Genomic DNA, 23243 nt, shown 5'->3' with positions numbered 1-23243 from the left:
CCTTGTCCCCTCCCGTCCCTGACCACCCGGGCCCCACTGGCCCTCCTTCCCAGTGTGTCCAGGCGTCCTCCACGTTCTGTCGGCTCCATGGCTCATCTGCCTATGTACCAGTCGTGCCCCCAGCCTAGAACATCACAAGCTCCGTGAGTGCTGGGGTCACGTCTGCCCGTTTCCTCTGGCTCTGGGCATGCAGTAGGCACTCAATCGTCCAACAAATAACTGACTGAACTCGGGTTCGGACTGCTGGGGCCTCTTCAACATTTCAGATTTGAGCAGCAGTCTTTGCCTGACCCAAGTCCCAGCTTAGCCTTATGACGGGAATGTCAGGAACCCACTGCCCAGGCCTCTGCTCGGGTTATGTGGGCAGATGCAAGTGGGACGGGCGTGGGACGTGGAGCCACGTGTGCTGGTGGTGGCCCTATTTCCCCAGCACAGTGGGGTCTCAGGAAGGGCAGGGAAGTGCCATCAGACCCGGGCCATTAGCACCTCAAGGAAAAGCCATGAGATGCACAGTAGCCAAGTACACAAGGGAAGTGCCTGAGGACTGAGGGACACACGATCGCTTTCTGGGGTTTCCTTGTAAGTTCTCCCTTCCCTTTTGGTCACCTGCCCTTTGGCCAGGTCACCGCAGGTGAAGCAGAAGTGAGAGGAGGTGAAACCCGGCCAGCCTGTTGTTCCCCGAGCGCAGGCTCCATTTCTCGGGCACCCTGTCCACAGCACCTCTGATCGCCAAGCCCTGGGGGTGAGCCCGGAGTGGGTAGAGGTAGGGGGGTGGTGCTGCCCCTGCCCAGGGCTCCGTTCCGAGGGCCCATCCCCTGGCATTTCCAGAAGAGACAAACTACACTGCAGAGCAGATGGAGTCACAAACTTTGATTCTAGATGAACCACTGATCTGAATGAAGGTGAAACAACAGGTAACAGACGACAACACAGGAAAATGCCGTCATGATGGGGGGCGGAGAGGAATAACAGAGAAACAGAAGTGTGAAGGGTGATCAATGGGCCACATAAAAATGAGGACTGCCCTAGCCGTTTGGCTCAGTGGGTAGAGTGTCGGCCTGTGGACTGAAGAGTCCCAGGTTCGATTCCGGTCAAGGGCACATGCCTAAGTTGTGGGCTCGATCCCCAGTAGGGGGCATGCAGGAGGCAGCCGATCAATGATTCCCTCTCATCATTGATGTTTCTATCTCTCTCTCCCTCTTCCTTCCTCTATGAAACCAGTAAAAAAATATTTTAAAAAAAATTTTATTGATTTTTTTACAGAGAAGGGAGAGGGACAGTTAGAAACATCGATCAGCTGCCTCCTGCACACTCCCTACTGGGTATGTGCCCACAACCAAGGTACATGCCCTTGCCCAGAGTCGAACCTGGGGCCCTTGAGTCCGCAGGCTGACGCTCTATCCACTGAGCCAAACCAGTTAGGGCAATAAAAAAATATTTTAACAACATGAGGAATATCTGCTCACCAAGACGCCCTTGAGAATGAAGACAGTGGGAAACAATATGGGTGACCCACTTAACTGACAAAGGCCTTGTAGCCAGAACACATAAGCAACCCAATGACAAGACAGACAACCACCAGAGCCGGACAGGTCCTTCACAAAAGAGAATTGCCAAAAGGCTGAAAAATACATAAAAAGGTCATCAGCCTCAGTGGACATCAGGGAGACACCACCCACCCACCAGGGTGCTGGAATGAGACAGACAGCCAACCGCACCAGCAGGCGGGAGAGCGGGACACGCGTGCTGGTGCACACAGCATAGATACGCAGGAGCACTGCCGACTTCCCACTAAAGCTGCACAACATCCCTGCTCTGCCCCACAGCCTGGCAGCCGCCCGTGACAGTGCAGGGAACACGATGAGATGTTGGTGGAGGTGTGGAATGTGAGCAACACCCCAGTGGAGACACCCATTTGTAGATTCTCCCATAGGGGAAGCTACACGGCCGAGGCTCCCGTGCTCGAGCCGAGATGCACTGGCACCTGCGGGCTCAGGTCTGGGGCTGAGGTCTCTGGGTCCGAGTGGAGGTTCCTGAGTGCATCACTGTGAAAACTCACCGAGGCGCACGCTTGGGATCTGCACATTCTGCCATATGCGCGCGCATGCACACATACGAGCAGTGCTTCAATCAACAACCTTCTTAGGGAGGAGACTTCAACCTGTTACCTGCCCTCCAGCGAGGTTCCCTTTAGCAGCACATACGCCTGGCTGGTGCTGGCAGGTGCATCAAGGGGGCTCTTGCCCACGGGCCCAGCTTCAGTGGGAGAAAAGCTGGTCGCCAAACAATGGGGTTCCCGTGGAGAAAGGGCTGGAATGTCGGGCTGAAGCAGACGCAGGTGAGCCAGAGGGCCTGGGCAAGCGTGGTGCCAGGAATCACACCCCCAGAAAACCAGCAGGGGGCGTCCATCACCTCACCCTCCCTGGCAGGGGTCGGGGAGGAGCGGAGTGGCAGGCCCTGTCTCTGCACCCGTTCCCAGGCCGCCTCCGACAGTGCAGTGTGAGCTGAACCAAATGAAACAATCCAGCTGCTTCCACCCAAGAGCTTTCTCAAAACCAAACAAAGCACAAATACTGTGGCGTCCGTGTGTCCAGAGTGCCCCTGAGGGGCACAGAAGACAGACCGAAGGGGAAAGGTGCTCCACACTTGGGTGGTCACCCCGAAAGCCCTCTCCCCATAACAGAAACCACACTCGCAAGAGGAACACAACAGAATGTACTGTGCCGTCTGGATACATCTGTGTCAGCTGCTGCTCGTGCCTGGGACCACCTGACAGCCACTACCCAGCAGGCCAACCACCCAGGTTGAGGATTGCAATTTCTTCCTGAAATTTAAGAAAACTAAAACTAATTAAGAAACCTCATTTACATTCCTCATTTGCCCATTTCAGAAGACCTGACACGTGGCTGCCTGCTACAGAAATCCCAATAACATTTTAATGACTCCATGCTTACTCCAGGTTAGAGAATCTTTAATTGTTAATAACCATGTTTCAAGTTTTCTGATTATTACATTTATAAACTTAAAATTATTTTCCCTTCCAAACACTAAGTATTCTGAAGCTAGGCAAACCTGAGGTTATATAATACCTCTACCTGACTGGCTTCGTGAGAAAGCTGACTGTCATTCCCGGGAGGCACTAGGAGTCCAGTCGCTACTCCTACAGGCGGGGGACTCCAGCCGCCTCTCCAGGGCGTGGGCTCTGCCTCCCTCCTCTCCTGGAAGGAAGGTGAGCTGAGCAGAGCTGACGACTCTCACACCAATTATCCGACCCCGTGTGTCATATTCCAAGCTGGACAGGACAAGAGGCCGCCAGCTCCGCCTGGTGGAAGAAGCGAAGCCAGAGCCCAGAGCCCGGCGGCTCACTTCCTGGCAAGCTCCAGCACCTTTGTCACCATGGCCCCGATCCCGTCATGGATGTGGTGGAGCGCCGTCTCACACATGAAGGCTGGGGTCGTGACCACCTTGTTTTTCTGGTCCACGTGAGCTTCGTGCACAGAAGTTAGGGAAACACTACCCAGTAAGGATGAGGGGAAGTTTTAGGCGCAAAGCACGTCCCGGCTACTGCTCCCAGCTGCCCTCAGAACAAGCGTCCCGTCCTTCCCAAGGTGACTGGGGTGTGGGGGGGGACATTCTTCCCGGAGGAATCTGCTGGCAGGGCCACTTCTGCACAATCTGTGCGGCTGAACTACACAAGAACGTGACCAGCACGCTCCCAAAAGGAAGAAACCAGCTTGCACCTCAGCGGACCATGTCGGCCTCATGAAGCTGTATAGCAGAGTGCCCCTTGGTACCCACAACGCTGAAGGCGGCAGCAGCACCTCTGCTTTTCAGATCAAGAAAACTAAGAGAGTTCACCTGCGTGCCAGCAACAGCAGAGCAGAGGCCAATTCCACCTGGGACCCGCCTCCCCACCCCAGCTCACAGACCCTGGAGGTGACAGAACTGGCCTCGCCCCATCTGCCCTGGACTACACAGAACCCCGGGCCAGCCCTGCTCCTTCCGACCGGCCACGGGTCTGCTGGCTGCTCTGCGCCGGGGAGGGGGGGGCACAGGGACACCTGAAACTCACTGCTCATAAAGACACTAAGGATGAAGCCACCTTCAGCACAGGCAGGCGCCCAGAGGTGACGTGGTCATCGCCAGGACATCCTCCAGGTCCAGGTGCAGACCCGGGGCGTGACCCGTTTTTGCCCGAGGCTCTCTACGCCCACGGCGCTCGGCGCAGTTCCTGGTTGGAGACATTGCTTGCCCAGCCACAGAAGAGACCCCTCGCCACACGGGTCCCCAGCTGCTGGAAAGGATATGGTCACTCCCTTCACACAGTGCTTGGCACCCATGGCTTTGATGGCTTCCGCGGTCCCGGCATACGGCCACTTGCCACCTTCCTCCTGCTCGTGGCCCACGGTGACCTCGACGCCAGGGAGCACTTTGGCCGCGAGGACAGGAGCGATGCAGCACAAGCTGAAAGGCGAAGGAGACAGGGTCAGGGAGGCAGAGCCTCTGCAGCTCTGAGGGGAGACGTGCAGCGTGGATGGCATCAGCCTGCTTCACAGGTCCAGTCTAGGAGGTGGGCAGGAGGCACACGCACAGACCGCTCCCAGGCTGGCACCCTAGGCTGGCACTGGTGGTGCTGCAGGGCCGGCTCTGTAAGTGACTGAAGGTCTGTGAGACGCTGTCAGCGGGGACTGTCCTCAGCAGCCTCTGTCTCCCACTGGGATGAAGGGGTCTAACATAAGCTGCTCTTTTTCGGTTCGCCAGTAACACGGTAGCAAGCAGCACCCATGGGAGCCAGGAGCGGCCTCAAGTTTGCATCCCGCGAATTTGTTCGTAGTGTGTGCACTGTGCTCCTGCCAAGCCGTCTCTTAGTGACCGGCTCCAAAGACGGGAGATGCTTGCGCTCCGGCTCACTGACGCGGACAAACCATGCAGCAGGAGGGAGCGACGCTGTCAGCGGGGACTGTCCTCAGCAGCCTCTGTCTCCCACTGGGATGAAGGGGTCTAACATAAGCTGCTCTTTTTCGGTTCGCCAGTAACACGGTAGCAAGCAGCACCCATGGGAGCCAGGAGCGGCCTCAAGTTTGCATCCCGCGAATTTGTTCGTAGTGTGTGCACTGTGCTCCTGCCAAGCCGTCTCCTAGTGACCGGCTCCAAAGACGGGAGATGCTCGCGCTCCGGCTCACTGACACGGACAAACCATGCAGCAGGAGGGAGAAGCAGCCACTGGGACACTTGTGGACACGAAAGTCTGATGAAATCAGGTCTTATAACAGGGTTGCCATCATACGTTTCTGAGCCCCTCCTGGTTGCAGGTATGGCCAGCCTCACCTGTCCATCAAGACCAAGGACTAGGGGCTGTGACATGAGCAATGGTTGTGCCGATGAGTTTGGGGGTGCAGAGAAGCAAGGGGACCCTAGTGTGCGGCCGGCCTCAGGATCCAGGCTCCACAAGGAAGAGAGGGCAGTTGAGGATGACATGGTGGCAGGAACAGTGTGCGTAGCAGCAGTGAGAGTGGAAGACAAGGGCTAACAAGCTGAGCAAGGACAGGAGGGTGGATGGCGGCCAGGCAAGGGGCAGGGGTGCTGGGAAAGGATGGTGGACAGGGAAGGACTGACTGGGGAACATTCTGGAACCTGACAATCACCCCCTCTCCTTCCTGTTAAGTCATCAGGAGAAACTAATGTAACCACAAGACTACAGAATTTTCAGAGCTGGAAGGCACCTGTGAAATCCCTCAGATAAAACGGGGAAACGGGCCAAGTTTTCAAGACCATGCAGCTCAGAATGGCACCTCCCAGTTATGAGCCCCAGGCCCTGGCCCCGGCCCCCTGCCCTCCTCACCACAGCCAGTCACCAGAGGCCCTCCTGCCCCCAGGCCTGCTCCTGGGCCAGCAGAACCTACCCGATGGGCTTCCCCGCCTTGTGGAAGTCCTTCAGGACGCGCTCCACGTCTTTGTTGACTTTGCAGTCTTTCCCGTCCACGGCGAATGTGCTCCTACAGTGAGAACAGGTTGCCTTACATCTCAGAGGCCCTGGCTATTTGCCACACTGAGATCTGACATGTGGTTCCATGGACTCCTCAGCAATGGAAATGATTAGCCTGTGAGTGTGCTCATGTACACACGTGACTTCTCATTATCACTGTGTATTTTTCTGTTTTGTTTTTAAAGAGAAAACAGTATGGAAAGCGGGAGGAGGGAAGTGGGGCAGCAGAGGTGAGGTGGGAAAAGCAGACCCAGAGCTAGCTGAAGCCTCGGACTGCGAGCCACACCACCTGGTCCTTGGAGGTCTGCACTGGCCTAAAGCCAGTGACAGGTGTTCCACCTGACTGGCAAGGGAAAGGAATGCAAATTAAACAAGACACCGTCTTTTTCTGCAGAGCAGGAGTGGCTCAGGGTCTGGAATAGGCTGCCCTTCCAGGTGGTGGGTATGCCCTGCCTGTGCCATCTCTATGGAAGGCAACTGGGAGAGACCCGTCGAATTTCAAAGTGCACCCTCTTTGCCAAGAGCCACACGCTGGGCTTTCCTGTGTTCTGTCTGTGGGTCCCACTCCTCCATCCTACACACCTGCATGGCGTTGGCACAAAGGACTGACGGGTGGTCACTCTCCTGACACGTCAAAATGCATCATTTAAAATATGCATGTCAACTGTACCGCCAAGACGCTATTAGAAGAAAAGAGGACTGGACATCATGAGCCCCTACCAAAGTCAGGTCATCCACCCAGTGGGATGTTTGCAGCTGTTAGACTATTAACGGACCAATAAGCCACACAGTTACGAGGCTACCATCTGGTTAGAATTTTAACACAACCACATATGTGAATATCTCAGGAAATACACACAAAACTAGTAACAGTGCCAGGGAGGCGGCTGGGGTCCCACCAGGAGGAACCGAGTGACTTCTGTCACCACTGAACTCGCCTGCTGCCACGTGCTGCACCCAAATGACCACAGCAGCCACTGCGTAGGAAACCGCTGATGTAGGAGTGGTCCTTTCTTCTGGGAAGGCAGGAAAGAATGGGGCCAGCGGCCAGAAGTGCATGCTGGCCCAAGGTACTCCCCCCCACCCCCCCGCCACCCTTTAACGCCGAGACGCAGACACACCAAGAACCCGGTGCACCTCCTGTCTGAGCTCCTAAGCCAACCAGGTATGGTGTCAGCCATGCTGGGGACACGCCCCAGGGGTGGTGCTAACGGTCAGAGGTCAGGCCAGCGGTTTGTGAAGCCAGCTCATATTCCTAAGAAATCCTAGTCCTGTCGCAAGTGAAAAGCCTTGCTGATCCAGACAGTTCTCTGCCATCTCCTACCAGGAAGCTCGTGAAGATGGTGACATGGGGAAGTCACTTGAATGGCTGGTTTTGGGGACAGGGAGTGGGTGTGGGGCAGGGACAGGGCTCCCTCCCGGCAGAAAAGCAGCCTTCTAGGGGCTGGATCTGGAGGCATCAGGAGTGGCCTTGAGCAGAGTCAGACTTTAGGGGACATACCACCTCTGCCCATCACTTCTGGGTGCAGGATGCCCAGACGGACAGAGCCAGCATGGGGGTCAACTGTCCCAACAGGGTGATGGGGGATACTGAGCAAGGACCCTGGCTGAGGCTTGAAGCTTCCCCTGCCCCATCTCCCCTCTCGCTGACTCTGATGACAGGTGAGTACAGGTGAGGGAGTCAGCTCTAAAGATCAGCAAGATGTTCCAACCGGACTCTGGGGCAGGCAGCTGGAAATGTGGGTTGAAAGGGGGAGGTCTGCAGTCCAAACATGATGGCAGCCAGGCAACATGTGAATGCAATTCATGGGGAGAATGGGAAGGGGCTGCAGGAGGGAGGCGGAGACCCCATGAGGAGTACACGAAGGACCACTGGGCCCAGCGATCAGGCCAGGCCCAACAGCACCCAGAAAAGTCACCTAGGAGGGAGCGCCTACGTAGACACCTGCAAAAAGAGGTGTGAACAGCACAGCAAGGACCCAAAGGGGGTGGGCCTGAAAGGGCTGTGGGAGAGCAGCACCCTCTCAGTTCAGGAGCTAAGGGGACGAGGAGAGAGCAACAAGAGGAAGTGGTGATTCCTGGAGCACTACACGGGCAAGCGCCGCCAGCAGAGGGTGGGGAGCGAGGAAGCTGCAGAGCCCCAGGAATGACCTAGTCAGTGGAAAGGAATGCCCTGGGCTGGCTGCCTGCGGTCACAGTTAGGTGGTTTCATCACAGACCCCGGGCTTGCGAAGGAACGTTCTTCTAAGTGACACAGAAAAATGCTCCATCCGGGGCCTATTTGCTGATCTGCTGTTTCCAATAAACGCAGAGTCAGGGTGTCATACATATTACATTGTGTGTTCACACAGCTGTGACGTGAATGCCCCTGCCCACCACAGGAGACAGGTCCTGGGACAGAGGCCAGTGCAGACAATTTCCATGAAACTCAGAAACAAGGAAGGAGGGAAGAGAAAGAGGACCTGAAACCCCAAGAACGTCATAGTGACGGCCTCCCAGGCTCCCAGGCAGCTGCCGTGGCAAAGACCCAAGGGCTCCAGTCAGGACAGTCAGGTGACTGGAAAAAACAACACTTTTCTGAGCCCCACGGCCCACAGGAGCGTGGGCGCCTGCAGGAACAGACACACCTGCACAGAGGTGAGGTCAGAGAAGTCACACCCACAACAGCGGCCAGGTGCCAGGAGGGCTCAGAAAGGAGCAGGTCGAGGAAAATTCAAGTCTTGCCAAAATGTGACCTGAGCCCCATCCTGCATTGGTTCCGTCAGAGCAGCTACTTGCATCGTTTGGACCCGAGACCTCAGAAGTGGCTCATGTCGCCACAAGGCCCCAAGCTCAAACACTCACAGGTTTTTGGCAGCTCCAAAGCCCCCAGGAAAGATGGCGGCATCATGGTTGGCTGCACTTAGCTGGGCCAGGTCAGTGATCTTGCCACGGGCGATCCTTGCTGACTCAGCCAGAACATTCCTGGGAAAGAGCACAAAGCAGCCAAGAAAAGGTTCAGTGCAGACGGGAGAATGGCAGGTAGGAGCCCACAAGACAAGAGGCCGTGTTTTCTCAGCCCCAGGGAGCATGCTCACACATTAATTTCATGTCAATACCCAGAAAAGGCAATTAAAGCTACAGGGACGTAAACGTCTGCTGGACCCTTCAGATCAGCACTTCACAGCCCACCAGGGCCATCTGGAGCCTCCTGCATCAGTCAGGGGCCCCCAGGAAGGCAGACCCCAAGTGTCTGAAGCAGACAGCATTTATGTGGAACTGATGGGCAGGGCAGTGGTGGGGAAGTTAGGAAGCTCCTGTGCCGGGTGAGTGCAGCCACCACAGTGGGAGCCACTGCCACCCTAGGCCAGGGTCCTGACCAGGGCCCACCCCCAGCAGGCAGAGCTGCAGCTTCTTCCCCTGGCCCATCTCCCACTGTCTGACCCCAGCTGGAAGATGTCGGGAACCACAGCCTCCAGGGGCCATTCCCTGTGGTCCCGGCAGGACAGGAGGGGAGAAGATCTCAAGCACCCAGGGCCGCAGGAACAGAAACACTGCTGGGAGCTACTCAAAGACACGTGGGCCCAGGCAGGCGAGTGAGGCGACAGACAAACTGAGGCGCACCCCTTTGGTCAGACCAAAGTATGGAGCTCACTCTGCAGTAACTTGTTTCGGTGAGGAATGGAAGGTAAGTGTGGACAGTGACATTCCGGCTCGCTGCATTAGTGCAGACCAGAGGACAAGAGCGTGAAGGAAGGGTGCTCATTTGAACAGACTGGCCCTGACTGGGCTGAAAGAGCTATGCGTGCAGGTTCTCGGGGAGCTCACAGTCAAGGACGAGGAGCGTGAAGGAAGGGTGCTCATTTGAACAGACTGGCCGACTGGGCTGAAAGAGCTATGCGTGCAGGTTCTTGGGGAGCTCAGTCAAGGACGACAGGGGGAGGACCCACACCTGGTCTCACTCTCAGAAGGCTGCCCCTTGGTGTGGTCAATCACGTGCATCTGAGGGACGTTAGGAGCGAAGATCTGGACCTCAGCCCCGCCACGGCTCAGGTGCACCAGCACCCTGCAAGGGAGGAAATCACACCAGGCTTTGAGACAGGCCCAACCCAGCTTCACCTGTCCACGTGTTTTTAAAGGCAGGACTTGAGCCGAATGCCAGGTATAAATTCCTTGCTTTGCAAAAAGCTGTGGCTGGCTTGCTGAAGACCCAAACACCCACAATTTGAATTCACTGTCACTGAACCAGCCTGCACTGACGAGCCAGTCTCCACGTTCCCTTTACAGACCGAGGTGCAGGGGGCGGGGTGACCTGGCTGGTGTCACAGTCTGGGTGTTTGGGTTCCCAGGCTGCTGTGGGGTGTCGTCCTCCCACAGGCCAATTGATGTGGGTCTCAAAAGGCTGAGGGGGGTTTCGGGTCACGATAGTAAGTTTAAGTCCAGATGTCCTCCAACTCTGCTGTCACGGAGGTGGGAGACACGGAGACATGCAGGTCTCCCAGAGGGCTGCTCTGTGCCAGGCATGCGGTAACTCACCCGTCAGTCCCGGACCCGGTGCTGTCACTGTGCCCCTTTGGGAGGACGCATGACCCAGCAGAGCCGGGACTGCCCTGGTACTCGCTCGGGCTCTGCTGCTCTTGCAACTTCCTGGACGCCACATACAGCTCCTGGCACGTGCTGGGAGGTTTCCAGCTGTGCCCCACTACTCGTGCTTTCTCCACTCTCTAGTTCCCCCACCAGGAACCTCTCCTGGCCCTCTGCCACCCACCTCCGCACACTCTAAATTTCACTCCTTCTCTAGCGCCAACACCGGCAACCCTGGGAGGGGAGGGCTGAGGCCACGCACAGCCAGCAGCCCCAGCCTCCTAACAAAGCAACAACTGACAGGTTTACAGGAGTGACAGTCAACACTGCAGCCAGGAGTGCTGCGCGGATGGAAACCCGGCTGACACAGGGGGAAAACAGCTCCAAAACTCAGGCACCTGATCCCAATGTTTGTAACACGTGGGTGTTCAAACCACTAGAACAGTGGTTCTCAACCTTGGCTGCACATTAGAATCACCTGGGAATCTTTTAAAAATCCTTCTGGGCAAATCAGGATTTTAAAAAGATTCCCAGGTGATTCTAATGTGCAGCCAAGGTTGAGAACCACTGCCCTATAAGGATGTCACAGGTGACACAGAAGCAGCTTATGTTGTGTCTCGCATTTTACACGTGTAATTTAGAACGTCCCCCCCCTGCGCCCCCCTGTGTCTTGTCAATCACTCCTGCCTTAATAAAGGGCAAAGGTTCCTCCGATGGATCGGGTGGGGAGAAGACAACCCCTCCCCAGGGCACTGTCCAGGGGGCTTACGCCGAGGCCTCGTGGAGCTCCGTGCCGTCGTAGACTCCGCACCCGGACAGCACCTGCGGGGGAGCGCGGGTCACGGGAGTCCACGCGGGGTGGCCCACGTTTGGGGGGGAGGGAGAGGGTGTTTCGGCTTGGACCCTCGACCCTCGACCCTCGACCCTCGACCCTCGACCCTCGACCCTCGACCCTCGACCCTCGACCCTCGACCCTCGACCCTCGACCCTCGACCCTCGACCCTCGACCCTCGACCCTCGACCCTCGACCCTCGACCCTCGACCCTCGACCCTCGACCCTCGACCCTCGACCCTCGACCCTCGACCCTCGACCCTCGACCCTCGACCCTCGACCCTCGACCCTCGACCCTCGACCCTCGACCCTCGACCCTCGACCCTCGACCCTCGACCCTCGACCCTCGACCCTCGACCCTCGACCCTCGACCCTCGACCCTCGACCCTCGACCCTCGACCCTCGACCCTCGACCCTCGACCCTCGACCCTCGACCCTCGACCCTCGACCCTCGACCCTCGACCCTCGACCCTCGACCCTCGACCCTCGACCCTCGACCCTCGACCCTCGACCCTCGACCCTCGACCCTCGACCCTCGACCCTCGACCCTCGACCCTCGCTGGTCTCCTCCAGCCCCGGCGGGTTCAGGCCGCGCCCGCAGTATGTCCCGGGGCCGCTGTGGAATAGCCCTTGTCAGCTCACCCCTAAAAGCGATTCCTGAGCAGCGGAGATCAGCGTTCAGACGTGGGGCTCCAGGGTCCATGCTGTTTGCGTCGGGGTCCGAATGCAGCCCCAGGCCTGCGGCTCCTTCAGTTTTCCCCACGTGGTCTTTCCCTGTGCGTCCCCAGCACAGCCTGTGCTCGCGCCCCCCGTAAACCGCAGACCCCCCTGGAGGCGCCCCTCTCGCTAGGACAGCCCCAGGCCGTGGCGCGTCCTTTCATCCAGAGCCCTCGATGCTCAGTGTGCCATCGCCCTTGCACTAATCATTGCAAAATGGGGACATGCTCATTCTTTCGGGTACATAAAGCACACCAAGTTATGCAGGAGTCGGTTGGCATACAAACGCCTGGATAGATGCTTTATCCTTTCCCTTGATTTGAAGTTTCAAACTAACAGATTTTTAAAAAATTATTTGAGAGGTCGCAGGTGAGCAACAGGCTGGGGCTGCAGACACAACCCAGGGCGGTTGCCTCTGGGCCGCACCTGCTGAGCTTCGCCTTCCATCTCTGTTACCTCTATGCGGGTTTGCTCAGCTGTACTTCCCTGTGCACACATGAAGCTTACAGAACAGCTCAGGTGAAGAGGGAATACATTTGTCCAGCCTGCCCGTGTTACAGGTGGGGAAGATGTAGAACAAACACACCCAGTGACGGGGCTGAGCGCTGCCAGCCTAAGCATATGCACTGTGGGTGAGCAGAGGGTTAGAGGCCAAGAGCAGGCATGGGCCGGCCACGGAGGGCATTCCTATTGGATGGTGGTGGCGGCAGATACTGGTGCACCAGGTGTCATATGCACTACCCCCACCTGTCCAGGTAGGCCTCACATCAGCCTCGGGAGGTGGGCAGGTATCCACTTTGAGGAGCACAGGAGAGCCAGGCTGTCCAGTGACTTGTGGGCCGCACCTGATAAGCGACGGGGCGGGGCCCACAGACACCATCCCACACACTCTTGGGAAAGCGCTGCACCTGAGGCTGCTGCTACCAGCGAGGGGGACCCAGCACCTGGCTGTGGTGAAGCTGGTCCAAGCTACTCTCAGGGACGCCTCCCAAGGGACACGCAGGGCACAGCTGGCACAGCGGGTCTCTGAGCTCCTCAGGAGGCCCGTCTGGTCCTTCTCCAAGGTCAGATCAAGCAGCTGCTCTCTGCCCAGACCCTATGGGAAGATTATGGGGTAGGCAGCCTAGGCCGGGGGCCATGAAGGCTGGGCGTGGTGGGCGGTCCACCTGTCCTGCTCACCTGTTCCCCTGGCATGGAGGTGCCAGTGGGTGGGTGGCCCTGATCCCCCCGCTGCATGACAATTACACTCATGATACATTATAAACATTTTAATTCAGAGTTTAGACTTAATCCATATTTACATTTTAGAAAATCCCCTTTTTCATCCCTAAATGTACCATTAACACTTCTTATTAAAAATATAAATAACTTTCATACAAAGTTCACGAGTCTATAAATATGAGTCTATTTGCCTCTCAAAAAGGCATTTGCAGTAGCAGACGCTCAGCACTTTCTTATTCATACCATCAGGTCCTGGGCCCTGTGCGCCAAGCCCGTGCTGACCAGGGACCGGTCAGCTCGCTCTGATGCTTGGTTCTTGCACAAAGAGTGAGTCCTCAGTGATGGTTCCATAGCTTCCGATTGCCCTCCACTCACTTCCTGGGACCAGACAACTGTGGTTCTCTTTCTTCCACGATCTTAACCGAAATGAGCGGGGCTGCAAGGCGGCCGGCTTTACACCAACAGTGTATCCCCGTCGTCCCCATCCCCATGTCCTCCACCGAGCAGGTGCAGACTGTCCTCATCATCAGATGCATCTGCTTCCTCCTCACTGCCCAGCGGCTCCGAGGGGCGTTTCATGCCCCGCTGCTTGGAAACTGCCAGAGCGTACTGAATGTTATAGCGGTTCCAGTCGCAGCTGTGAAAATGCGGGGGTTGCGTTAGTGAAAGCAGGAGTGACTTCTATTCCGCCAGAAACGCTGGTTCGCCGGCACCCACCACCCTCTCTGTGACCCTGACGATACCCAGCCATGGTATGTTTTGACCCTGAATGAGAGGACACTGGGAGCAGACCCTGCTGTGGTCCAGCTGGCGATGATACAACCCCCACCCAGCCCACCGACGCTGGCAAAACGTACAGTTTGGAAACATCGTCCAAGTGCCGCTGGATGCTCTTCTGAAGGAACTGAACTGCCGGCAGCAGCTTCCCTGCTCTGGAAAGGAGACTTCCCTCAGTGCTCCGCAGCTATGAAAGGCCCATGGGCCGCCCTTCACGCTGTGTCTGCTTGTAAAGGCCTCCCTTCGTGGTGTATGGGCATCTGAAGGCCTCACGTCACACCACACACGCATGAAAGGCCTCACCTCATGCTGTGCATCCCCGTAAAGACCAATTCACGCCATGCTTGCATGTAAAGTTTCCCTTTTTATCTGCAAAGACCAGCTGTGACAGGAGTCACAGACGAATGAGCAGGTCAGCACATCATACCTGGACTTCAGTTTCTGTCCATGCGCCATGAGCAATTTCTGAGTCCATATGAGGTAGAATTCCAGATGGCGAGACACTTCAAAGGATGAAGCCAAAAACTCAAGCACTTTCTCCACGTACAACTCGGGGAGGGAGGAGCTGATAACGTCAACTGTAAGAGAGAAGGAAACCCACGCTGACTCTGCCAAGAACTCAAACCAGGAGAAAAGCCGATTACAGCTTATGCCCTTTCTGTATGTGCACAGAACCCGAGAGCCCCGACCAGCAGCTGTGGGTGCAGGGTCCTGGCAGCTCCCCGCCCCCGCCCTGCCCCAGCCGGGCCTGGCGCTCACTCTCATCCCAGGGCACCGACTCCAGGGTCTCCTGCAGCAGCTTCTTCTCGTTGAGCCGGACGGCCATCAGGATGGCCCTGGTGAAGTCCCTCTGGCGCAGTGCTGCCCGGATCCGCCCAGGGGTGACGCTGGTGTCCAGCTCAAAGGGGTCAAAGAGCATCTGGGTGTCCAGAGAGTAGATGAGGAGCCCCTCAGTGGTGGTGGCTGCCCAACAGCGCCCTGCGAAATGAAGCAGTCACATGGCTCCTAGACCATTATGCACATGTTTCCTCACTTATTTTAAGGAACAGGTACTGAACACAGTGCACGGTCCCTGAGGCAGCAGCACAGGAAGGAGCACGGGGATGTCTTCCTCTTGCTCCTGCCCCGGCCACCAGGTCCTCTGGGAGGAGCACCCGGGTCACTGGTCCAGCCGTCCTCCCGCACCGTGTGCAGTGGCAGCAGACACATAGGTGCTCCCGCCTTGTTTACACTGGCAGGCCTGGCAGAACTGCCTGGCAAGGGCAGCAGATACTTCCAACTTTGCAGGCCATGTGGTCTCTGCAGCAATGTCTCAACTCCACCACATGCCCAGACAAAAGGGAAAACAAACTGGCATGGCTGGTCTGTAAAAATTCAACTTATAAACCAGGTGGCCACCAGACCTGCCTCTCGGCCGTGGTCGGCACCCCTGGCTCACAGTGGTACCATGCCAGGTGCTGCTTTGCACCTTACTGTCCTTGTCCCCACTCCTCGCTGGAGTGTCAGCTATCAACTAGCAAAGACAAGCCCACCACAACCCTGTCATGTTCTGGTCTGCACACTGCACACACATAATGGCCCCAGGCCCTGGGGGTACTGACCCCTCTACAGCTGCCAGAGGCGGTCTGCTAGACACTCTTGGGGGTGTGTGTGGGGGGGGTGGGGGCAGGGTAGAGGAGCAGAGCAAAGTACGTGATCGTAGATGAGGAGGTGGCCTCCCAGGATGGTCCCAATTGGCACATGTGGAGGGTGCTCAGAGCAGGTGCCTGCCTCCCTGTCCCCAAGCCCAGCCTGTCTGAGGTCACAGCTTTCATAGCCAACCTCCAGACAGGACAAAGATGACCATGCCTAATGCATGGGGGACAGTGCAGCTCAGACAGAGCTAGTCAGAAACTGAGACCGACATTGTCCCTGGGAGCAGAAGCATTGTGCACAGTGTGGGTCCATGCCGGACCCCACGCCTTTCAGCACCAACAATGCACTGCTTGGCTCACCTGTGGGAGAGAAGCGGAGTGAAGTCACCCTGATTTCGGGTTTGAAGTGACGAGAGCTCATGTCACCTGGAAATCAAAGGAACACTCAGTTACAGGGCAACACATCCCTCATCAGGTGAATCACTTCACTGGCCAGGGTGGCAGTCCTGTCCCTGGCCCTCCAGCCCTATTCGCAGATGTGGCACCTCAGACCTGCACGAACCAGCAGTGTGCATGTGGACTGGCCAGCCAACCACTTATTAGTTCCGGGAAGAGGCAGGCTGGTTCCGCCTCCACCTGTCCATCAGCCGGGAACTTGGAGCCGTGCACAAGCCGCATGACTACACCAGGCAGGTCTGAGTGGAGGCTCATCCTTCCTGGGTATTGTCACATGAATCCTTTCTGGCACATTGTTTTCAAATTTGCTTTTTAAAGGGCAACACATTCTCATAGTAGGAAACTCCACAACTCAAAGGTGACCTGTGAAAGGTCTGTCTCCTCACTACTCAGCCCTCGGCTGCCTGGAGCCCTTCCTGGAGGCCACCAAGCCACGTTCCATGTGTGCCCCACCCCGAAAGACACTGCCGGGAGCGCTCAACCTCGGGTGACCGACGTTTGGAGCCAGGTCCTTGCGGGTCTACAGACCCCTGGTCTGTCTACACTCAGTGCCAACAGCAACACCCCCGGAAGTGGTGACAATCAAAACGCCCCTGGACAGGTGGAGCCACACTCAGTCGGAGGGTCTGGAGGACGTGTTCAGCGCAGGCCTGTTGCCACCTGGTGCAGAGAAGTGAGCGTACTGTGCTCTGTGGGGGCATGGAGCTGCTCTAGAACCAGCATCGGCTCATTTGATCCTCCCCGTCACCCAGCCAGCTGAGGTGCCCTCACTCCCCAAGTGCAGGGCGGGCCTCGGGTGCCAGAGTGGGCATAAGCCAGGGCTAGAACGAACCGGGCCCAGGCCAGCTGCTGCAATACCATGCCACGTGTGGGCTTTCTGGCGGATAGATGTCCCTTCTCGATGGGACCCAAGTCTGCTGCCCTGTCCCTGTGAGGCACATGTACCCCTCGGGCGTCCTAGACTCCCCAACACTGAAGTCCTTGTGGCCCATATGGGGGGCGAGGCCTGGCCCAGGGAGCACACCGAGGCCCAAAGGTGAGGAGGACGCAGCTGTGCAGCAAGTCATAGGGAGCTTCCCGCAGCCCAGCCTCCAGCAGACACCACACGTGTGTGAGTTTTCAGACATGAACCACGGCAGCAATGACAAGGGAGTAAAACTGCTGCTGCCCAGGACAAGCAGGTGAGCAGGGCGGCCTGCTGTGGCAGAGTCCACGGGGACATGAAGGACCCTCTGCTCACCTTTCCTTACGCCGGGCAACGGAATCGCGACTCCGTTCTCCTCCCCGGCATCTTGATCAATTAGCGCCAAGTTGCCAAACTCTGTCATTTTCCTTCGGTTCAAAAATTCCTAGAAGAGTAAAACCCAGGTATCTCCGTAAGAGATGGGGGAGGGGAGCACGCTTCCCCTCCTTTGCTGTGTGTATAACACTTAAGGAAACCCAGCCCTGTCTAGGGCGTGCACAGGACACAAGGCCTCTGAGAAGAGACAGCAACAAGCCAGTTTCACAGCAGAACCTCCCTCAGAGCCTAGTGCGGGTGGACAGGAGTCCCTGCTGCCACAAGGGGGCTGGATTCTCTAACTCAACCTTCAGAGGACCCCCAGGGGTCTCTGTGAGGGGGACGAGCACTGCTCCCTCAGACTGCCAGGCCCATCCTGGCCACGTGCCCTCACACCACAGCCCAGCCCAGCCCCACGCCGGGTCCTGAGCCCGCAGAGCTGTGCTGTGGAGCCCCTGCTGCTCGCTCACCTCCATGGCGTCCAGCGACAGGTTGCAAGAGATCTCAAACTTCTTCCTGAGAATCTGCTCCCTGACGTGGTAGATGCACACGAACTTGGACATCCCTCCTGCCAGGACACTCTGGCCGTCCGCGGAGTAGCACAGAGTGGTGAAGGCCCTGCAGCGCCGGGGACTCGGACTTAGTCACCACTCGGGGACTGCGACGTGTGGTCCTCCCACATGTTCCCCAGCAGCCTCCTCGGCTCACTGCCTAGACACCCACACGACTCTAACCCTGCACGCACAGGACCCTAACCCTGCACGCACAGGACCCTAACCCTGCACGCACAGGACCCTAACCCTGCACGCACAGGACCCTAACCCTGCACGCACAGCACACTAACCCTGCACGCACAGCACACCAACCCTGCAGACCCATTCCCCTCGGTGTCGGGCATGGGCTGCAGCCTCCTGGGAGGCACAACCTCAACACAAAAGGACCACATGGTTCAAATCAGGGCCTGTCCTTGTGAAGGCAGAAGGAAATAGATGTCTTCAAAATTAAAAACCTCTGCGCTTCAAAGGACATCATCAAGAAAGTGAAGACAACCCACAGAATAGGAAAAATATTTGCAAATCATTATCTGATAAGTCTTGTTGTATCCTGAATATATGCATTCTTACAACTCAAATGAGAAAGATATTGACGCCAATTAAAATGGGCCAATGCTCTGGAGACACATTTATCCAAAGCTGATGATCCAACCCAACCCACCCATGAAAAGATGCTCAACAATATCAGTCCTTAGAGAAATGCAAATCAAAACCACGAGTTTTGCCATCTGGTGCGGAGAAGTGGGCGTGCTGTGCTCTGTGGTGAACACGTCCTCAAACTGCAGCACCTCACACCAGAACGGCTGTGATGTGAAACGGTCAACAGTACCGTGTTGGTGAGGGTGTGGGGGAATCGGAACCCTCCCACACTGCTGGGGGGCAAGGGACATGGTGCTGAGTCTTTGGAAAACCATCCGGCAGTTCCTCAAAAGTGAGTGTCACCCCAAGTCACCCAGCATGTCCATGGCGAGGGACAGACCTAACAGAGCAGAACAGGTATCCACACCAACCAGTCCCGAGTGCTCAGAGCAGCGACGCTCACACGGCCTAAGTGGGGGACACTGCGATCTACTAACCCACACAGAACCCCAACACAGGCTCAGTGCCCCCTCTGGGGGATGAGGGGTAGAGTCCCCTCTGCTGAGCAGGATCCTGGGCTCCAGGGCGCACGCCCCGGGTGAAAGCCGCCCTGCCCCCAGCACGGCACTCACTTCCCCTTGGCCGAATGCTTGGCGGTGATCTTGTCCAGCTCCTTCCTGCCCGTCTTGAGGTCGTGCCTGCCCTCGATGGAGCCCGTCTGCACGGCGTTCTCAGGGTCCCAGAAGGTGATCTGTGCGTTCAGTGTGGCCACAGCCAGCTCTGCCCCGTCGGGTCGATAGGTCACAGCCAGAGCTGAAAAGAGATGGAGAATCAGAGCCTGAGGAAGACCCAGGCTCCAGCAGACGGGCCACACCCTCGCTGTCCTCATTATCAGCTCCCTGAGGGATGGGCCTGGGCGGGGCGGGGCGGAGATGGGGACACAGGAGCTCTAGGACCAGGCCTCAGCACCAACAGCTCACAACCACATCAGCTACATGTGCAGACAGGGCCCCAGTGCAGTGGGGCAAGGGGGTCCAGACCTGGCCATAGTTGGGTACAGGGAGGACTAAGCAGGGCCAGCCAGGTGGGTGGGCACAGGGGAGTCACACAGAGGTCACGGCAAAGGTTGCTCTGATGGGATTGCAGGACAGACTGGAAACAGACTAACTGGAGATGGAGGTCAGTGTGGAGGCCCCATAAAGATACCAGAGGCCGGCTAGTCAGAGACTGAACCAGAGGCAGGTGGTGGGCAGGAAGCAGAGAAGCCCCCAGCGACCCGGAGTTGGCAGATGTGTTCTATGCAGGCCGGTCAGCACACAGTCCAGTCTCTGCTGTGACCAATCAACTCCGCTGCCGCAGGGAAAGCAGCCACAGATGAGACGTCCACACTCCGCTGGCTGTACACGGGAGCAACTTCATGCACAAGCACAGGTGGTGGGACTCGGGGTGGCAGGGTCCACCCATCCTGCCTTGGGGCCCCTGCACCTACTGCTTTCGGTGGACAAGGGTTAACCTACCGGCCAGGGCAGAAGTGGCAGGAATCTGCAGCCGGGGCCCGCTCACTCTCTTAGGGGGGAGCCCGGTGCAGTGACATGACTGGGCTGCCAACCCCGACAGCTGTGGGGCCCTTGGGAGTCCTGGGCTTACATCCAAACACACAGCTGAGTCGGGCAGGACCAGCACTGAGACCAGGCCTTCCCACCCTGGGCCACGACTTCCGCCCGCTCACCCCACGGTGCAGCTCACCATCGGAGGTCAGAGCCAGTGTCTCGGTGGTCCTCCAGCTGTCCACCATGTCCCACAGGCGCACTGTCTTATCCCAGGAGGCGCTGGCCAGGATCGACTTCATCGGGTTGAAACACAGACCGCTGATGGGCCCCTCGTGGCCAGACAGGACCTACAACAGTTCATAAAGGGGGTTTGAGAGGTGAGCTTGGCGGGTGGATCCACGCCGGACAAGGGAGCACCGATGCTGTGGCTGCTGAGACACGACCCTTCTCTGAGTGCTCACAGCTGTGGGATGAGGAAAGCGGGAGGCGAGGCCAGAAACCTGGAGTCAACAGTGACCTCTGCCCCTCCTGCACCTGTGCCCCACCACCCGCCCCTCTGGAGCGCAGCTCCTGGGACGAGCGGCCTTACCTCCAGCAGCCTGCCTGTCTGCATGGACCAGATAAAGATCTCGAAGGAGTCCTGGGCCCCGGCACAGACGATCTCCCCGCTGGAGTCCACCGCCACACAGGAGAACTGGGTGGGCCTCGGGGACGTGAAGGTGCGGAAGTTCCGGTACCTGCCGCGAAGAGAGAGGCCCCAGCTGACATCGCTCGCCGAGGCCCCTGCCGCCCGTGTGTTCTGGGGCCTGAATGCCGTGGCTTCATCCCGAGCCTCTGTCCACACCACAGGCTGCCCGACAATCCCAGAACCCTCAGCCTCACTCTCACAGCCCAACAGAGGAACAGCCTGCTTTGAGCCAAAGACTGAGCAGAAAAGTCACCTGTGAAGGTCAAAGGCCCGCACAGTCCCGTCCATGGAAGAGGTCACAATGACGTAGCCAGTGGCGGTGAAGGTCACGCCGGTGACGCCGCTCGAGTGCTCCGTAAAAGTGATGAAGCAGAAGCCACTGAGGGTGTTCCACACCTTGACCTGTGTGGGGAGTGAGGAGCCAGCGGGCCCCGGTTTGGGCTCACTCTCTTACACACACATGCACGTACAAATCCCGTGTGGACACTGCCTGCCCCTCACCTCCTCCCATGAGGGAGGGCTGGGTGATTGTCGGGGGCCTTGTGTCACCCTGGGAAGTGCAGCAAGTCAGATGGTGGTTGGCAGCACCAAAGACCCCTCAGCCAAGTAGCTACACGTGTGGGAGCCCAAGCTCAAATCAGGGAAAGACACCTGAACCCACTCCACTCAGATCCGGGTAAGTTTGTAAATGCCTTTTCCTGGGCCTGGATGAGGCGAGTGGGCCTGCAAGCCCTGGGCTGAACCCCGCAGCTGGGGCCTAGCCCAGTGCCTCGGTGACCCAATATGCCCCGGCCTGAGGACAGGGGCAGGACCCCACAGCTCCTCCCACCCGGGCCATGCTCCCTCCCCGCTGACCAGCCCACCTTGCCGTCATCCCCGCCGGTCACGATGTACTGCCCGTCAGGCGAGTATGCCAGGGACACCATGCTGTTGAAGTGGCCCTGCTGCTTGAGCACGTAGGACTCGCTCTGCCACTCCCACACCAGCAACTGGCCCAGGCCTGAGGGGCACAGGGTGGGGCTGAGGACCTGATCCCAACACCCTGCCCCGTGGGCAGACGAAGGCCCCGATTGCTTGTGAGATTGGGGGGGGGGGCAGGGGGGGTATCTGGCCCTGGCTCACGCTGGCACCCTGAGTGCCTATCCCACTCTGAGGCAGGTGCCGCCATCACCCTCCACCTGCGTGAGGGGACCCAGCGCAGACACACCCACATCCTGAGTCACAGGGTGGCCCCATACTCAGCCCGCCAGAGCAGCCCCTGTTCTGGAAGCTTCACTGACTGCTCCTTCACCAGAGCCACCGCTGCCCCCTCTGCTCACAGCGTCTCCCAGTGCCCGGAGGAGGGTCCGGGACCGAGGTGGGACCACTGGCAGGTGTCCCAGAGCAGAAGCTCCTTGTTCTCACACCATCGGGCAGGAAGACGAACCTGAGCAGCCCAAGGCGATCCAGTCCCCGGAGCTATTGATGGCGACAGACTCGATCCTCTGATCGGAGATGCTGAGCAGAAAGCAGGACTCCGTGAGCACAAGCGCCTCCTGTCCCCACCCTCGGGGGCCAGCTTGCCATCGGAGACCACAGCCAGCCCCTCCGGCCTACACACTTCCTACCCACTCTATCATAGTCAACAACTCAATGCAAAAGCCCTGGCAGCCCCAGAGCGCTGCCCTGCCTTCCAGTCCCTGAAGGTGCATAGTTTTGTGGAGCAAAACATCCTCTATGTGCCGAAGATACAGAACAGAAGGGGAAAAAAAAGCTGAGACCCACACGTGGAACCAAAGCCCAGGGAAGGGAACATCTGCTTCCCCTCCACTCCTCCGAGCACCTGGCCGGACGGAGATGAAGCCAGGTGTCCTGGGAAGCCGCCCGTGAGGCCACCACGCCTGGGGCCACTGCAGGGCCGAGACCAGGGCAGGCACAGCATGGCCTCACCTGGTCCCCGCCACTAGCCCCTCAGACTTGCAAGTGCATAAGCCACGCCCACCAGAAAGCAGAGGCACCCACCTCAGGGAGTGGATGAGGTTGAACTCCGGGAGCTCGTGAAGGTGGAAGATTCCAGAAGCAAAACCAGTGACCAAGAGATGGATCTTCTTGTGATAAGCTGCAGCTGTCAGATTGTTAAAATCTCCTTCTTTGTTGAAAAAGTACCTAAGTACAGGGGACAGCAGAGTTGGAAGGACCAGAGAACCAGGCTGGTCTCACAGCCCCGCCTGGGACCGGAGGCCAGAGCGCCCGCTCCATGTGGGCCCTCGGGAAGCCGGCCCTCACTGTCCTGCCTCGAGTCCCCTATTCCCTCCCGCCCTCAGCTCTCCACTCCCTGAGCCTCCCTGCGCCTGGGACCGTAGGAGCCTCTCAGCTGGTGCCCGAGCCAGGACTCCCCATGATGGGCCTACGATGAGCGTGTTCTGTG

General features: G+C 57.9%; 2 protein-coding genes across 4 annotated transcripts in view; both read right to left on the bottom strand.

The window, feature by feature from the left end:
- Positions 1 to 2943: 2943 nt before the first annotated feature.
- Positions 2944 to 13349, bottom strand: LOC102263066 (chromosome unknown open reading frame, human C21orf33). The gene is made up of 8 exons (XM_005880440.2): positions 13278 to 13349; positions 13043 to 13194; positions 11319 to 11453; positions 9918 to 10031; positions 8831 to 8950; positions 5904 to 5996; positions 4308 to 4464; positions 2944 to 3491 (listed from the first exon to the last, which is right to left on the bottom strand). The coding sequence occupies exons 1-8, from the start codon at positions 13347 to 13349 to the stop codon at positions 3363 to 3365; spliced, it is 972 nt and encodes a 323-aa protein (XP_005880502.1). The 3' UTR covers positions 2944 to 3362.
- Positions 13350 to 13351: 2 nt separating this feature from the next.
- Positions 13352 to 23243, bottom strand: part of PWP2 (PWP2 periodic tryptophan protein homolog (yeast)) — a 14456-nt gene continuing 4564 nt past the window's right edge. The window contains exons 7-20 of one of the 3 annotated variants that reach the window (XM_005880439.2): positions 22838 to 22981; positions 22263 to 22333; positions 21700 to 21836; positions 21090 to 21238; positions 20738 to 20885; positions 20345 to 20495; positions 19231 to 19411; positions 17936 to 18083; positions 17427 to 17535; positions 16091 to 16156; positions 14856 to 15074; positions 14524 to 14674; positions 14177 to 14251; positions 13352 to 13956 (exon numbers count right to left, since the gene is read on the bottom strand). In XM_005880439.2, the coding sequence (XP_005880501.1) occupies positions 13773 to 13956; positions 14177 to 14251; positions 14524 to 14674; positions 14856 to 15074; positions 16091 to 16156; positions 17427 to 17535; positions 17936 to 18083; positions 19231 to 19411; positions 20345 to 20495; positions 20738 to 20885; positions 21090 to 21238; positions 21700 to 21836; positions 22263 to 22333; positions 22838 to 22981 (1933 nt within the window). In that variant the 3' untranslated portion in view covers positions 13352 to 13772. The remainder of the gene's footprint in view (positions 13957 to 14176; positions 14252 to 14523; positions 14675 to 14855; positions 15075 to 16090; positions 16157 to 17426; positions 17536 to 17935; positions 18084 to 19230; positions 19412 to 20344; positions 20496 to 20737; positions 20886 to 21089; positions 21239 to 21699; positions 21837 to 22262; positions 22334 to 22837; positions 22982 to 23243) is intronic. The other 2 variants (XM_014528501.1, XM_014528500.1) reach the window with 2 other exon arrangements.

The sequence above is a fragment of the Myotis brandtii genome, unplaced genomic scaffold (assembly GCF_000412655.1).
Source record: "Myotis brandtii unplaced genomic scaffold, ASM41265v1 scaffold638, whole genome shotgun sequence".
Taxonomy (NCBI): Eukaryota; Metazoa; Chordata; class Mammalia; order Chiroptera; family Vespertilionidae; genus Myotis; species Myotis brandtii.
Note: the sequence above shows the minus strand (reverse complement) of the source record. Positions and strands in the feature narration are given on the sequence as shown.

What these genes read in the sequence shown, in the direction of transcription:
- LOC102263066 (XM_005880440.2), bottom strand. Translation starts at nt 13,349, where the DNA reads ATGAGTGTAATTGTCATGCAGCGGGGGGATCAGGGCCACCCACCCACT. An exon ending in GAGCTCCACGAGGCCTCGGC is followed by an intron (nt 10,032 to 11,318) that starts GTAAGCCCCCTG and finishes CCTCCCTTGCAG; the next exon opens with GGTGCTGGTGCACCTGAGCC. An exon ending in ACTGTGTGAAGGGAGTGACC is followed by an intron (nt 3,492 to 4,307) that starts ATATCCTTTCCA and finishes ACTTCTGTGCAC; the next exon opens with GAAGCTCACGTGGACCAGAA.